At 40.5% G+C, this 14,800-nt stretch overlaps 1 protein-coding gene across 1 annotated transcript in view; it reads left to right on the top strand.

Moving 5' to 3' along the window:
• The window catches only part of ehd3 (EH-domain containing 3), a 28,559-nt gene extending 14,228 nt beyond the window's left edge, over positions 1-14,331 (top strand). The window contains exons 4-8 of the mRNA XM_050058337.1: positions 5,569-5,710; positions 5,832-5,931; positions 6,843-7,013; positions 9,453-9,617; positions 9,717-14,331. Of these exons, the coding sequence (XP_049914294.1) occupies positions 5,569-5,710; positions 5,832-5,931; positions 6,843-7,013; positions 9,453-9,617; positions 9,717-10,244 (1,106 nt within the window). The 3' untranslated portion in view covers positions 10,245-14,331. The remainder of the gene's footprint in view (positions 1-5,568; positions 5,711-5,831; positions 5,932-6,842; positions 7,014-9,452; positions 9,618-9,716) is intronic.
• Positions 14,332-14,800: the final 469 nt, after the last annotated feature.

The raw sequence follows: 14,800 nt of genomic DNA, 5'->3' as shown, positions 1-14,800 counted from the left end.
AATAGAAACCTTTTTCACACTTCACTGTCATTTATCTGCACTCAAAAGAGGTAATCCTTTAATATGAGTTCAGGTGTGAACTCCATTATGGGCATCATTATTACCATTTTAGTAATGGTTATGAAGTGATTTCTCCTGCTTTCATAATGAGACAGTATTTCCTCTGTTGTGCCAAAAGCATTGTGAATGGACAATAATATGAAATTCATAGTGCTGACATTATAAAATATATGAACAAATTCATGAAGTTCCAAAGGCTAAATAAGTACAAGGAGCATAATCTGGTCACTGAGTTCAGCACATTACTTCATAGCAGGGTTGGGTCTGGATTAATGTTTGTCATGAGAACGTTTCCTTCTGCAGCTCTTCTGTTGAGAAACAACAAAGAGTCGGCAGTCTGTCAGCACGGACAGAATTTCACTTTGTTTACAGCTGAAAGTATTTTAATTGAAGCAGACCCTCATCCAGTCTGTTCCAATTTCTAGTTCTTCAGTCAAAGTGTCCCATGAACATGTTGTCAAACCAAATAAACAGCACAGTGAGGTGTGACCCTGCTGTTGTGTGTTGGATATAAAAAAAAATACAGGTTAAACTTCTCTGAGTCAGCACAGCTGTGTTTTCTCTGGGGACAGAGTGCATGTGAGTGTGTTTTCTTAATGTGTTCATTTTCATTTCCTTTCAGTTCCATCCTTTTGTCTATTGCATGTCACGTTTTCATGTTTCATTTGTTTGTATATCTGTATGTTGTGTCTCATTCTTTTCTTCACTTTTCTTTCACCCTGTTGCATTGTTTTCATCACTGTCTGTATTTATTTATTTGTGTGTGTGTGTGTCCAGATGAGGAGTCAGGCTATAGCTGCCTACATAGATGTCCTTATGGAGGTATTGTAGATAAACTTGGGCATCACCCAGCAGCAGAAAGGCTAATTAAAGTGATATTTTGAAGAATTTATAGACTGTTAGATGTTCTTCACCAGACTCTTGTCACATGGTTTGAGGGGAAAAAATATCTTTGTCCCGAAATTTACTTTGTTGGGTAGCTAGTTGGACATTTAAGTCAGATTTGTCAAATGTAGTTTTCCTTATTTCAGGTTTTTCTCTGCGGAATATTTCAAGAATTACTGTCAGATGCTGTGAACTTAATACTCATGATCCTGAGAAGAGAAATCGTTTTTGGTGATTCTCTGGCCTTTCGTCTTTTGCCACCATCTCATGAATTCCCCATCGACCAACACTTTTGTTCATGACAGATCTCAAGAACTACTGGATGTATTTTAGTGACATTAGAGGAGGAATCCCTGAGTTTTTAGCTCTGAGCACTCTGCCACAATCAATTCAAGAATTCCACTTTCCCTCAAAAGAAAACAGTATAATTTGGTGGACAAATTGGAACAAAATTTCTTAGTAAGTCCTCCCAATTTGCTAACATTCATACTCCAAGAGCATTTACCATAGTGTAGTAGTTCTTAATCAGGGGTCAAAAGATTCCCCATGAATCCTTGACAGATTACCAGGAGATCCCTAGAATATAGGGGATGTTAATTTCCATTATTGAATTAACTGTAGAAGTTAGCTCAATGTGTGAAAGAGTCATAAAATCGACTATTCTGACTACAGGTTTCACTTCCTCCATCGTTCTCTCCCCTTAACTGTAGTAGACGACGATAGAATTCTAACAACCTAAAATCTTTGCAGACGGAGGTCCCTAAAGTAACCTCTTATCAAATGGTACTCCATGACCTAATGTGTATAAATTAAGGGGTTCTTGACCCAAAAAAGGATGGGAACCACTGAACTAGTATCATCCTCAGGTTGAAATGTTAGCTTTGTAGAGTTTTCCAGGAGTGCCGGATAGCGGGACATTAAAACATTTCCCGGGTACTACTTTCTTACTGCTTCCAGTCACGTCACCATCACCTTTTGGTCATTTTGAACTGTATCTTTTAACCAGATGAAGAATTTTAGTCATCAGACGTCTGGATCTTAAGTTATGAGACAAAAAAAAAAAAGCTGAGTTAACATTAGTGCCAGTTTGGCTCACAGTCCGACCTGCCCCTCCCGGATGTCCTGAGCCAGCCTAAGAGTGTCGGAGAGACACGTTTTTATATGAATCTGCTTTATTCAGTCTTTATGCATAATTCAACTCCCAGTAAAAACCTCTTGAAAGTTGAACACTGAAGGAATCCTAACCTAAAAAAAATCTGAGCACCTAGAAGCAGGTAGAGATACTGTAATATTAGCAGCATCTCAGCCCCTCTTTACATCCTCTGGCCGCCAAAGAACGTCAGAGAAACCCTGATTTTTTACGTGAAAGTGCTATAGTCAGTGTTTTTATCCATTTTAATCATGAGGTGTGTTTGGAGGAGCAGGAGTCGACCTCTGCAGATAATCTAGCTTTGACTACAGACCTTCCAAACAATGATTTCTAAAAGACTCATAACCCTAAAAATAACACAGCAGTGGTGGTCAATTAACACACCACTTCATGTGTTCAATTAACACCATCACCACCCTCTTTGGTACACAGCTGGCTGCCATTTTCAGCCAGCTGGACGTTGTTTGATGCACTTGTGGAAAACACTGGCTTTGAACACAAGTTATAGAACTGTAACATTAATTGTAGATATTCATGAGCCCCTAACAAAATGAACCCCAATTGTGTACTTGTGATTCCCTTAACTCTACTTAACCACAGTCAGGACAGACTTCATATTTTTCGCTTCTCTGTGCTGAGGCTCTAAGATAGAAAAATCTTCAGCTTTCACAGTCTTATGAAAATTGCAGGCTAGGTCTAGGTAGTGATAGTGTAGCTTTAGACTTATTCTTGTTTTTCCCCACATCATGTGAAAAGTGCATCCTGTGAAGAATAATCCGTTAAAATTCAAAATATCAAGGTATCTATTTCTCTTTTAACCCTCCACAGCTTTGCTCAAGCAGCAGTGTGCCCTCTATCTCCTCTCAGCTCTGCTCATACAGGAGAGAAAGGAAACCAATTTTCATGTTTTACATACTTATTGCTACAGCTGCCAAACCCTGCTCACATCCCAGTGAGGAATTATTGAACACTTAACATTTTGTTCTGAAAGATGACCAGGTTTTCATTGTTAGGAGCCTTTGAGGCATCATGTCAGCAAAATGTAGGGCTGCCCCTGACTAAGAATTTTCCTAGTCGACCAATAGTCGTCATTTAGGGCCATTAGTCGACTAGTCGCCCGCATGTTTACGATATTAATTTAATTATTAAATGATATATTTTGGTGGTTTGAGTTGAAGGTGTGAGAAAGAATAGTGTCAGTAACATTGTTAACACTGTGCTACATTACAGAGAAATACAAAACCGTACTAATGAACCTTCATTAATATAGGCCTATATTTTATCTACAAGTGCACGTCACACACTGAGCGAGCCGCCTGTTAATGACGCTGTGGGCTAATGGGCATGTAGCTACTTCCATGTTTCAGATGATACGTCATGTTTGTAGTCGACCAATGAAGATGAGTTTACATATCACCTTGGGTTCGTCCTTCACCTTCTCAAAATGATCCCACACTTTGGATTTCCTGCCCGACATGTTATTAACTAGCCTGTGGAATAACCGCAGGTACCAGCCCTGGAAATTAACCTGACTCCTGTCTGACTGCTGAGCGTGGCCACTTCCTGTGTCTGTCCTTTCAGATTAAATTCCCACATGGTCCAGTCATATAGGTTTTGATTTATTCTGACAAGGCGCAGCTTCTAACATTTTTTCTCTGTGACTAACCAACCAATGAAATCTTGCCAACAAATGGCACCTTTCTGGTAGACTATGGTCGACTATCAGGGGGCAGCCTTAGCAATATGTTTAACATTCGGATAAATATACGTAGCCACTATGGAAGTCATTCACTATGAGTGTGAACTATTCCTCTGCTGGGAGGAGCAGCAGTGCAGCCACAGTAGCAATAGCAGCTTTTCAGCGAGTATGTGAAAAGTGGGATTTCTATCACAGCTATGTCTGTATAGTGAGGCTGCCTTTGTGTAAACAAGGAAGGCGGACCAGAGTGAGTCAGATTTAGATACAAAGTGATAACACTTTCAAAGCTTAGTGATGTGGTTTATAATTTATAAAGAGACAATCTTTCACAAACATAGCTCTTCAGAAAATCCATTTGACATCCCCTGTATTAACATAAAACTTCCTCCCACTACCAATTCACAGCAAATGCCTTCTACTCCATAACATCAGCTGTAACAGGTTCACCACTGACTCTGTGCCTCGTATGTGTCCTTCAGTGTTGGTCGGAAACTCAAGCTCACTAATCCTTCGTCCTGTCCTTTTGTTCTTTGTTCTCCTCTCATATACTGTGGAATTTCTCCAGTCTAGGGTCCGTTTTGTCCTTGAGTAGGAAAGAAAGTCAAAGGAGGCTATGATGTACTCCTGCTGACAGACCTCATCACTCATTCATTTATTCATACGTTATGGAGGCATTAACTCATTCATTCACTCATGTATGCACTCATTACTGCCATGATTGCATTTCACAAAAAATCTGAGCCAAATTACACAATAAAATATCATTGTTTTTGGTCCCCTCCCCCCCCATTATTTAGTTTTAAAAAGCCACTTAGTTGAACCCTGGCAGGACCTCGTCCAGCTGTAAACAGACATTCTTTTCTCTCAGCATGTTGTAATGTGGGCGTCCTTCTTATTGCCTCCTCTACGACCTGAAGCCATTTCAATAGTTTCCTTCGGGAATATTGCATCACAGTTGGGGTTCGTGGCACAGGTCATGGATTATAAAAACTGTTCATCATAATAAAATCTCAGTGGACTGACCTGTGCCTCGAAAGTAACTTTGTTGATTGATTGTTTTGGTGTGAGTTGCCGAGTGTTGGAGACACAGACCTTGTTGTGAGCAGTTTCATGTAGGAACTGTTTTCTTTCTACCAAACTACACTCTCACAACTTCTATCACCACGCAGAAGGAAACGTGCATCTACTCATGGACGAGAAGATGTAAACATTAATGGCGTCCGTCTCAGCTGAACTGTAACGTTAGCTAGCTCAGTGGTGCTAAGTGAGCTAGCAGTAGATTGTATTCGGTTGTTGGGTGTAGTTCAGTAGAGAGAAAATAGTTTCTACATGAAACGGCTCACAACAATCATGATTTCTGGAAAGAGACATTGCTGTTGAGTTTTTCAAATGTATTTTTGGCACTTTGAGCACCACAAGCTGAGTGCCATCTAGTTCCATTTTATTGGAGAGAAGGCAGACATCTCTACGGCTGATATCTCCAACACTCACACCAAAACAATCTAGACTGACAAATAGCACTACAGGTCAGATGATTTTAGGGTGAACTGTCCCTTTATGTGCCTCTATTTAATGCTATTTTGACACTGATATGGGATGGGAGCAAAGAAACAGGAAGTAAAAGGATACAAATTTAATTATCTCTTTTCCTCACTTTCTCTTTTTATCTAAACCCTCCCGTCCCTCATCTGAAATCCTAATTTACTTTTCCTATTATTTTGTACCCCAACCACTTTTGTGGATCCTCTCCTTCTCCTCCTTCTCCTCCTCTCAGGCTATGACTTTGCGGCTGTCTTGGAGTGGTTTGCAGAGCGAGTGGACAGGATCATTTTACTGTTTGATGCCCACAAATTGGACATCTCTGATGAGTTCTCAGAGGTCATAAAAGCCCTGAAGAACCATGAGGACAAGATCAGGTACTGTGGGGTTGCTTGACTTATAGATAAAATTAATTCTAGAGAACAAACACTACATTGTCAGCAGCTCACAATTTAATCAACGTCAACACTGTTCTCTTGTCTCTTGTTCTTTTGCCAGGGTTGTGCTGAATAAGGCTGACCAGATAGAGACGCAGCAGTTGATGAGAGTGTACGGTGCCCTGATGTGGTCACTGGGAAAAATAGTCAACACACCAGAGGTATTGTAAACATGAGGAATGTGGGTTTAAAGCTTCCCCCCATCTTGACTCGTATTTGTTGCCAGAAAATCCAAATTTAGGCAGAAGGTCAGAGCCTGGGTAAACCTGACATAGGCAGAGCATGAGCCAAGATACCCGAACACTGGAACCACAGCTCCCTCATGCTTTACTGGTAGTGTCAACACTGTACTGGTACAAGCATGAGCAGGCTTGTTGTGTATATAATGCCCTTCTCTTTATGCGTGGACCCTGTTTTCTCATGTTTTAATGGGAACAACAATTTTTGAAACTGGTCCAGCATTCAGCAAGTGCTGCAGCCGTGAAACAGGCACCAGTGTAACAGCTCGGGGCATGTTCACACTGTCAGTTAAAGTCAAATAAAAGTTTTATTTTGTTTCTGTCAACTTTGAATGTAATGTATTTTACAATGACTGTATTGAAATGGAGTCTGGTGGGTTTGGTGATAATGATTTTAGGGCTGTTTCTGGTTTAATAAAAAAAAGAATCTTACACTTAAACAAAAAGTCGACCACTGTAGGGATCCTTTCCATAATGTTGTCAGACACTTACAGATATATTTGGACCATGTCAGTGGCAAAAATAACCACTTTTATTGGATGTACATCGACAGTGCTGAATGCCCCAAGTGGTTACATTGGTTGTTTTGCAGCGACAGCGGTTTTGCTCAATACTGGACTAATTTAAAAAAAAATTGGAGCTGGTGTCTGGTAGTCATCTGAAGGCTTATGTAAATAACACTTACGTGTAAAATTGGTTATTAACTGACAAGCTGATCAATAACATTTCTTGCTCATTGCCTCAAATTGTCAAAAATGAGATGCTTTTAGCTGGGTTGTGCCTCTTTGTGTTCTTTCCCCTGTTGATTTTCCATCTGTTTCCCTCACTGACAGGTGATCCGCGTCTACATCGGGTCATTCTGGTCCCACCCTCTGTTGATCCCAGACAACAGGAAGCTGTTCGAAGCAGAGGAGCAGGACTTATTCAAGGACATTCAGTCTTTGCCGAGAAACGCAGCGCTCAGAAAACTCAATGATCTGATCAAGAGGGCGAGACTAGCCAAGGTAAGGCACAAGTTAAAGACACAGATACTCAGTGATGGAGAATCTGCTTATGGCACCGCTGCAGCTCACAGGAGCAGGAGGTGATGCTTTGTCTGGGGATGTTATTTGACAGTGACGTGTTCAGGATTTAAGCACAGGTGTGTTTGCATGTGAGTTTCCTATTTATCCTTCCCACCACTCATTCGCCCTCCCCGCCCTGTCCAGCTGTTAACCTTGACAGAAAAAGCTTGTCGCTGTCACAGAACTAATAGAACCAGACAAATGTGGCTATTTTCCTCTGAGTGAATTGCTTCCTGTTTCCTCTCCGGAGAGGAAGTGAGGTATAAGAGGCGACAGCCGTGCTGCCTGTTGTAGTTCGAGGAAAGGCAGAGGATGTTCGCGTGCAGACACTCAAACACACACACAGATTTATCAAACTGAGAGCTGAGCGCAGTTTTCCTGTTTGACAGCCGATAGGGTGTGTGTGTGTTTCGTGATGAGCGTCAAGGACAAAAGGTCGATACAGGGAAACACACACACATCACCACAGCAACCTAATAAATAAGGGTTTTCCCATTACTTTTAAGTTTGTGCTGAATATTAAAAACAAATGTCAACAAAGGTAATCTGAGAGATTTACTGATGACTAATCTGGTTAAAGCAGCATTAAGTGTCCCTAGACACCAGGGTTGCAACAGTCTGCTGCTTATGATGTTACATGTGAGCCATCTATCAAATGTCCCATCCCAAAAAAAATATATAACAACAAAGGTTAAGAACAGGACAATGATAAATCAGAAAGAACCTACAAGCATGGTTAAGTGAAACTGGTCAATTTAAGGATTCTTTTCAGAAATTCTTAATGGTTTGTTGAAGAAATCGTACTTTTTTCAGCATTAAAAGATGGTTTGTGCAGACATCTGATTTTGTCTGCGGGCATGTTGCAGTGTAAACATTGTAAATAATTAAGGGTCCTATTTTAAATCAGTTTCTGTAAAACATTGAATCAACAGGGGATGCAACATGTCTCTGTCTCAATACATATGCATTCTATGAGAGCTAATGGTTGACTTTTTTTTTTGTCTCACGCCGGGTTCACACTACACGACATTTTTGTCTGTTCCGACAATCACTATGTCAGATGAGGCGATTGTGGAGTCATAAAATCATGCAACAGACTACACAATGGTCAACGACCAATCATTCCTGGTCGTCTTTCACGACGTGTGTGATTTCATCGGGTTATTCTTGTCCTATTTTGATTATTATTACTATTACTTCAGTCACTGTGTCTGTTCATGTGCCAGCCTAAATGTTACTGTAACAACATAAAAAGTGTCACAAGATGGCAGGAACTACATTTGAAGTACCGCATGCAAACTATGGCAGTCACTGAATCCTCCACAACAAGTTCCTGCAAATATTTCACAATGGCTACAGCCATGGCTGGAGGCAGTATGTTTTCAGGTTGTCCGTCTGTCCGATCCTTGTGAACGCAATATCTCAAAAACACCTCAAGGGAATTTCTTCAAATTGGCATAAATGTCTACTTGGACTCAACAATGAACTGTTTAGATTTCTGTGGTCATAAGCCAAGGTCCTTGTGACCTTGTCGGTCTCATTCTTGTGAACGCGATATCAAAAGAACACCTTGAGGGAATTTCTTCAAACTTGGCAAAAATGTTCACTTGGACTCAACTATGAACTAATTAGATTTCTGTGGTAAAAGGCCAAGGTCAATTTGAAATTGCATCTGTGTCATTCTCGTGAACACGGCATCTCACAAACACCTAAAGAAAAATGTCTTTAAATTTGACAGAAACATCCATTTGGACTTAAGAATAAACTGAGAAGAATTTTGTGGTCAAATGATGTGTGTGAAGCATCCATGTTTTCACCGACATGGGTGTAAACTGTAAGAGAAACTTGACTGGTGCACTGAGGCACAGACATACAGGGTGGTAATTCTAGTTGTAAATGGAGTCTGGTGGCTTTGATGACAGCATAGATGCAGAACTGAAGCCATTAACAGCATCCCCAGCGGCTGTCCACAACAAGGTACAGTGCTGTATATAGTCAGCTCTCCATTTAGTAGTTTGCATTCAGTGGTGAAGTCCCAACATTCCCAGTCTGGATTCAAATACCATACACTTGCACAAGAGAATCACAGGAAATGGTGTATGCATGCACTGGACTGAAAAATCACAAACATAGCTACATCAAAATATATATATATATAGACAAGATTTACTGTTGTATTTCTGACAGAATAGCCGCTCAAAGTGTGTTTCCTGCCCCAAGTGATCAATAAATGTGTCATTTCAAAAGTGACCCTTACATTTGTATTATTGAGACTTAACCACAACCTTAAGTTAATCTTAAGAATTTTAACTTTATAGAGGCTGACATGCTGTCCCAGTAAATTTGCTGTTGAGTAAAGCTTTCACTCTCACAATGCAGGTCCATGCCTACATCATCAGCGCACTGAAGAAAGAGATGCCCTCTGTGTTCGGGAAGGAGAACAAGAAGAAAGAACTGATCGCCAGTCTGGGAGATATTTACAAACGCATCGAACGAGAGCATCAGATTTCACCTGGAGATTTTCCTAATCTGAAGAAGATGCAGGTAAACGGGAAAGAGACAAGGAATGTTGATGTAGAGATAGAGGATTAGATAGATGAAACCTAAACTTGTTTTGTTTTTTTTCTGTATTATCTCTTCCAGGACCAACTCCAAGCTCAGGATCTCAACAAATTCCAGCCTCTGAAACCCAAACTCCTGGAGGCAGTGGATGACATGCTGGCCCACGACATCGCTAGCTTAATGGTCCTGGTCCGCCAAGAAGAAACCCAGCGTCCCAACCCAGTTGTGAAGGGTGGTGCCTTTGATGGCACTCTGGATGGCCCGTTCGGCCATGGGTATGGCGAAGGGGCGGGTGAAGGCATTGATGAAGCAGAGTGGGTTGTTGCACGTGATAAACCTGCTTATGATGAGATTTTCTACACATTGTCTCCTGTCAATGGGAAGGTGACGGGAGCCAATGCCAAGAAAGAGATGGTGAAGTCAAAACTGCCCAATACGGTGCTAGGAAAGATCTGGAAGCTGGCAGACATCGATAAGGACGGGATGCTTGATGACGAGGAGTTTGCATTGGCCAACCACCTGATAAAAGTGAAACTAGAGGGACATGAACTGCCATCAGAGCTGCCCGCACACCTGGTGCCTCCTTCCAAGAGGAAAATACCAGAGTAAACGTAAGATTACATCACCCCCTGCCCCAAAGCCTGTAAGTAGACATATGCCCTCCACCCAGAGAAAAGTATCCCAATTAAAATAGGAATATTCCTGTAGCATTATAGCAAAAAAATACAAATGAAGAGAATTTGAACAAATTAGACCCATTTCCAACTCTCAGTCCCGCTCTGCTGATGTCACCCCCCATCTGCAGTCTTTCCTTAGCTTCAAGAGGCAAATATTGGAACAAAATATTTAGTTACATTCAAATAAAAATGAATGAACGCAGCTCGACTGTTGGCATGTGGATTCAAATGCTACATTTCAGCAGTGCTGAAGTGGCATGTACCAGGGAACTGGATCTCTATGAGTCCTCCCACTAAAGTGAAGTCTTTAGTACAGTGTTCAAAGGGATATTTTAAAGTGAAGTTGTATGAGGTACTCATCCATAGTCAGTGTATTACATACAGTAGATGTTGATTGACACACACCCAGTTTTGGAGAAGCAGGCTGGAGTCCGTCGCAGACACTAAGCTATGTGCTGCTTTGGATGAGGGCAGCAGCAAAATGTATTTTAGCCACTTAAAAAAGTCCCAACTAAAGAAATCTAACATTTTAAGTGTACGCTACACTGAGAGTATTTCCACGGCTCTACCTTTCCATCATGGAGCCCGTCCTCACAGAGATGCCATTAACAGCTTCAAATTCCCATCTATCCTCTCATCAAAGCCACCAGACTCTACTGAAAAAACAGTAATTTGGGCTTGCTGAAAACTGAGCTGCTGGTCTGCTGCTGCCTTGATCAGTTAGTAAAATTAAATTGCTGTCTGAAGGCGAGGTAAAGCGATGAAAATATTCTAACTATAGCATACTCTCAAAATGATAAATATTTTTAGGTGGCTAAGATACTTTCTGCTAATGCCCACGTCCACAGTAGTACATTGCTTAGGGGGTGATCACACAGAAATGAGACACTAGAGACGCGGACGCTTCAAAGACGCTTGAAACGCTGGAAACGCTTATTCAATGCATGCTAGCTACTGGCGTCTGACGCTCAAAAAGTTTAAAATATTTAAACTTTTCAGCGTCTACGTGCGTCTAAAAAGAAGCGTCTACAAAAACGCCCGTCTAAAAGGACGCCGGAAAAACGCCCGTCTAAAAAGACGCTTAAATGCCGGTCAGACGCGCCGTATCATAGAAAAACAATAGTTTTACTGGCGTCTTGTTTCTAGCGTTTCATCTCGGTGTGATCGCTCCCTTAGTTTCCATGTTGGATTCCAGCCTGCTTTTCCAACTTGGGAGCGTGCTGACTGACAACTACTGTGTGTAATGCACTGACCAGATAAGTACTCCATACAACCCCACTTCAAAAGATCTTAACTATCCCTTTAAGGCTGACATATTGGGAGCTGGTAGGTAGGATAGGTGTTAGAGATGTTAGGGCAGACGATATGGTAATAGGTAAAGAAAATCAACTTAGAAATCTACAACAAGAAACACTGGAGTACAGCAAATGTAAGGTGATCCAGACTACTGGAGGAAAATGGGAGCGATGTGACAATGTGAAGACAAACAGAAATAGATTTTCTTGGAAGGATCATTCAAGGAGAGGGAAGATTGGGATATGAAACTGCAAAATATAATTGTATTATCATCTGTAGTCAATACAGAAAACTCATATTTGACTGCGTTATTCCACACAGTGGCCAAAACCATTTCATAGCTCCTCGAGCTCCTGTGTTATTTTTGGTCTCCTGGCACGGCTGAGTATTCTGGCTTTTGTTTCATGGCGACATATTAAACGGCTACAAGGATATCCTGACGAGTGGCTTGAGAATACACACAAAATGTGTAGAAGCACACACACACAGAAAATGAAAACAATTCTGGTTATGTGATTTGTAACCAGAGGAGTGCATTATAAAAAGAAAATGACCCACATCAACTTTTTATAATTTTAAATGTGTTATGCAGATGTTGATATTTGTGTCAATGACATCGCCATCATTTGCTGTAGCACCTGGATTGGCCTATGACAAAGAAGCAGGAAAAAGTTTCTCTGATGGGAAACAAGCGTGGGAAAAACTAAGGATCACAAGTGGCTTGTCCCTTTTATGATTTTTACATAATTCTAAATTTCATTAAAGGAATACTTCAACCCCCAAATTACCATTTGTATATCAGTTACTTACCCTGTGTTATGTTGAATTTGTGAAGAAAACTTTGTTTTTCCTTGCATGCCTCCAGTGAACAAAGAATCCAATCAAAGTCTAAGGTGACCACATTCCACAACAACAAAACTATATCAAAACATCCCTCTACAAACTCAAACAACTCGTGCAGTATAATACAAGCCTCATTTATGAAGTTGTATGCTCAGTACTTCACAAACAGACAGCCCTATCGGATGGGGAAGTGAACTGAAAGTCAAACTCAATGTTCTCTTCAAAGCCACACTCCATCAACAAAAACAGTAATTTTACCTCACTGAACACAGGAGCTGCTGGTCTACAGCTGCCTCCATCAGTTGGTTTGTTTGTGTTATTGTGTGACTTTGGTGAATCTGACGTATTACTTAAAACACAAAAGTCACACAATAACACAAACAAACTAACTGATCTAGGCAGCGGTAGACCAGCAGGTCCTGTGTTCAGTGAGGTAAAACTATGGGTTTTGTCAATGGAGTTTGGCTTTGAAGAGAGCATAGAAATGTTTCATTTTCAGTACAGTTCCCCCTCTGAAAGGGTTGTCTATTTGGGAAGCACTGAGCATACGACTGGATAAATGAGACCTGGATTATACTGCATGAGTTCTGTGAGAGTTTGCAAACGGATATTTTGATGTAATTTTGCTGTTGTTTTAACTTGGACCCCTATGACTTAAACTTATCAAGATTTTTCTCAGTTTTTGGATTCTTCGTTCACCATGGAGGCATGTGAGAAAATCAAAGTTCTCTTCACAAACTCAAAGTAACATGGGCTGAGTAACTGATACACAAATGATCATTTGAAGGTTGAAGTATTCCTTTAACATGTATGGAAATACTGTGACTATAACATGGAACTATATAACGAGCACTGTCTGTACAAAGGAGTGTGCGGACATTCTCAGTATAAATGTATTTTCTGGACTTTGAATGTTGAATGTGCAGACGTTCACGGTTCTGTGTGGGCACATCCTGACTATTGTATGTACGCATATGACCACATGTATCAGTGTTATTATTTGTAACGTATATATGTATCAAGTCTTAAGCATCTCACAGGCGACTGGGTCAGCGGATGAATGTGTGAGTCAGTCATTGTTCACCTTGTCAAAGTGATCTAATCTAACCTAACCTGGCAGTCCAGAGTGAACACGCAGCTGTTTGCTTCTTTTGTGATGATAACAAAACAATAATCGACATATTGTTCAAATGAAAATCTGGCTTTCCATTTTATGTTTTTAAATTGTATACATGTAATGAATATAATCTGATTTACTGTAGCGATATGCCAGTATATATGTATTTATACTTCACGTTAGGACTATGTTTGTGGTTTGTAAGTCTTGATCTTAATATGAAACACAAGTAAATTTGGGTTCCCATATGATAAGAAATGTTCACTGTGTTTTATGAGTGGGGCAGTATTCAGTATACACAATTGACTTAACTGAAATATTTCCAGTTTTCTCCCATGCGTGCCCCTCCCTGTGCTTTTCTGTGCAATTACTGTGAATCTACTGTACATAAAAAAAGACTGTTTGCATTCCATGAACACAGATTGGGAAATCATCCACAGTATCTCGGGTGCTTTATGCATCACTTGTTCACATTTCATCAACGAGCCAGATCAGATCAACAGAGTAAATATAAAAAAAGGATGCTTGTTGAATGTGGTATTCTCTGCAAAACAAAGTCCTTGAGCTTCACAAGTTGTTTTCATACCCTGACAGATTGCAACTTGAAGTCCTGTGTACTGGTGAAAACATTAAGTGGAAACACTGGCGTTATGGTATTTTTTCTGTTTTAAGATGGTTTATGCATTGCTAAATCTGTACTTCACTGCTTTTCTGTCAACATAAACAACAGTTCCAACAGTGTAATAAAAATTAATTTACTCAACTTTTCGTTTGGCCTTGTTTTGTTTGTGTTCAAAGCCATCAAAGTGGTTAGTGACTCTATTTTCAAAAAGCTGAATTCCTTAATCCTGGTCAGCTGTGATACTTAATTAAACTGTGAGAGTATGAACCATTCTGCAAACAGTTAAAGGTATGCTATGCAGGATTGTTGGTTACTGTTTGTAAACACGCTCGCAAGCGAAAGAGAAAGTAAAAGCCAAGAAGATATCTTACTATATAATGACGAAAACTCTGTCTGTAGGTGTGTCTCTGTGTCTGTTCCACGTTTTTCTCCTCATTGACTTGGTCAATCCATGTGAAATTTGGCACAGTGGTAGAGGGTCATGGGAGGATGTGAATGGAGCAATATTACATCAATTGGCCAAAGGGGGGCGCTATAGCAACCGATTGAAATTGCAAACTTTGAATGGGCATATCTCATGCCCCGTATGTCGTAGAGACATGAAACTTTG

The sequence above is a fragment of the Epinephelus moara genome, chromosome 12, assembly GCF_006386435.1.
Source record: "Epinephelus moara isolate mb chromosome 12, YSFRI_EMoa_1.0, whole genome shotgun sequence".
NCBI classification, from domain to species: Eukaryota; Metazoa; Chordata; class Actinopteri; order Perciformes; family Serranidae; genus Epinephelus; species Epinephelus moara.
Note: the sequence above shows the minus strand (reverse complement) of the source record. Positions and strands in the feature narration are given on the sequence as shown.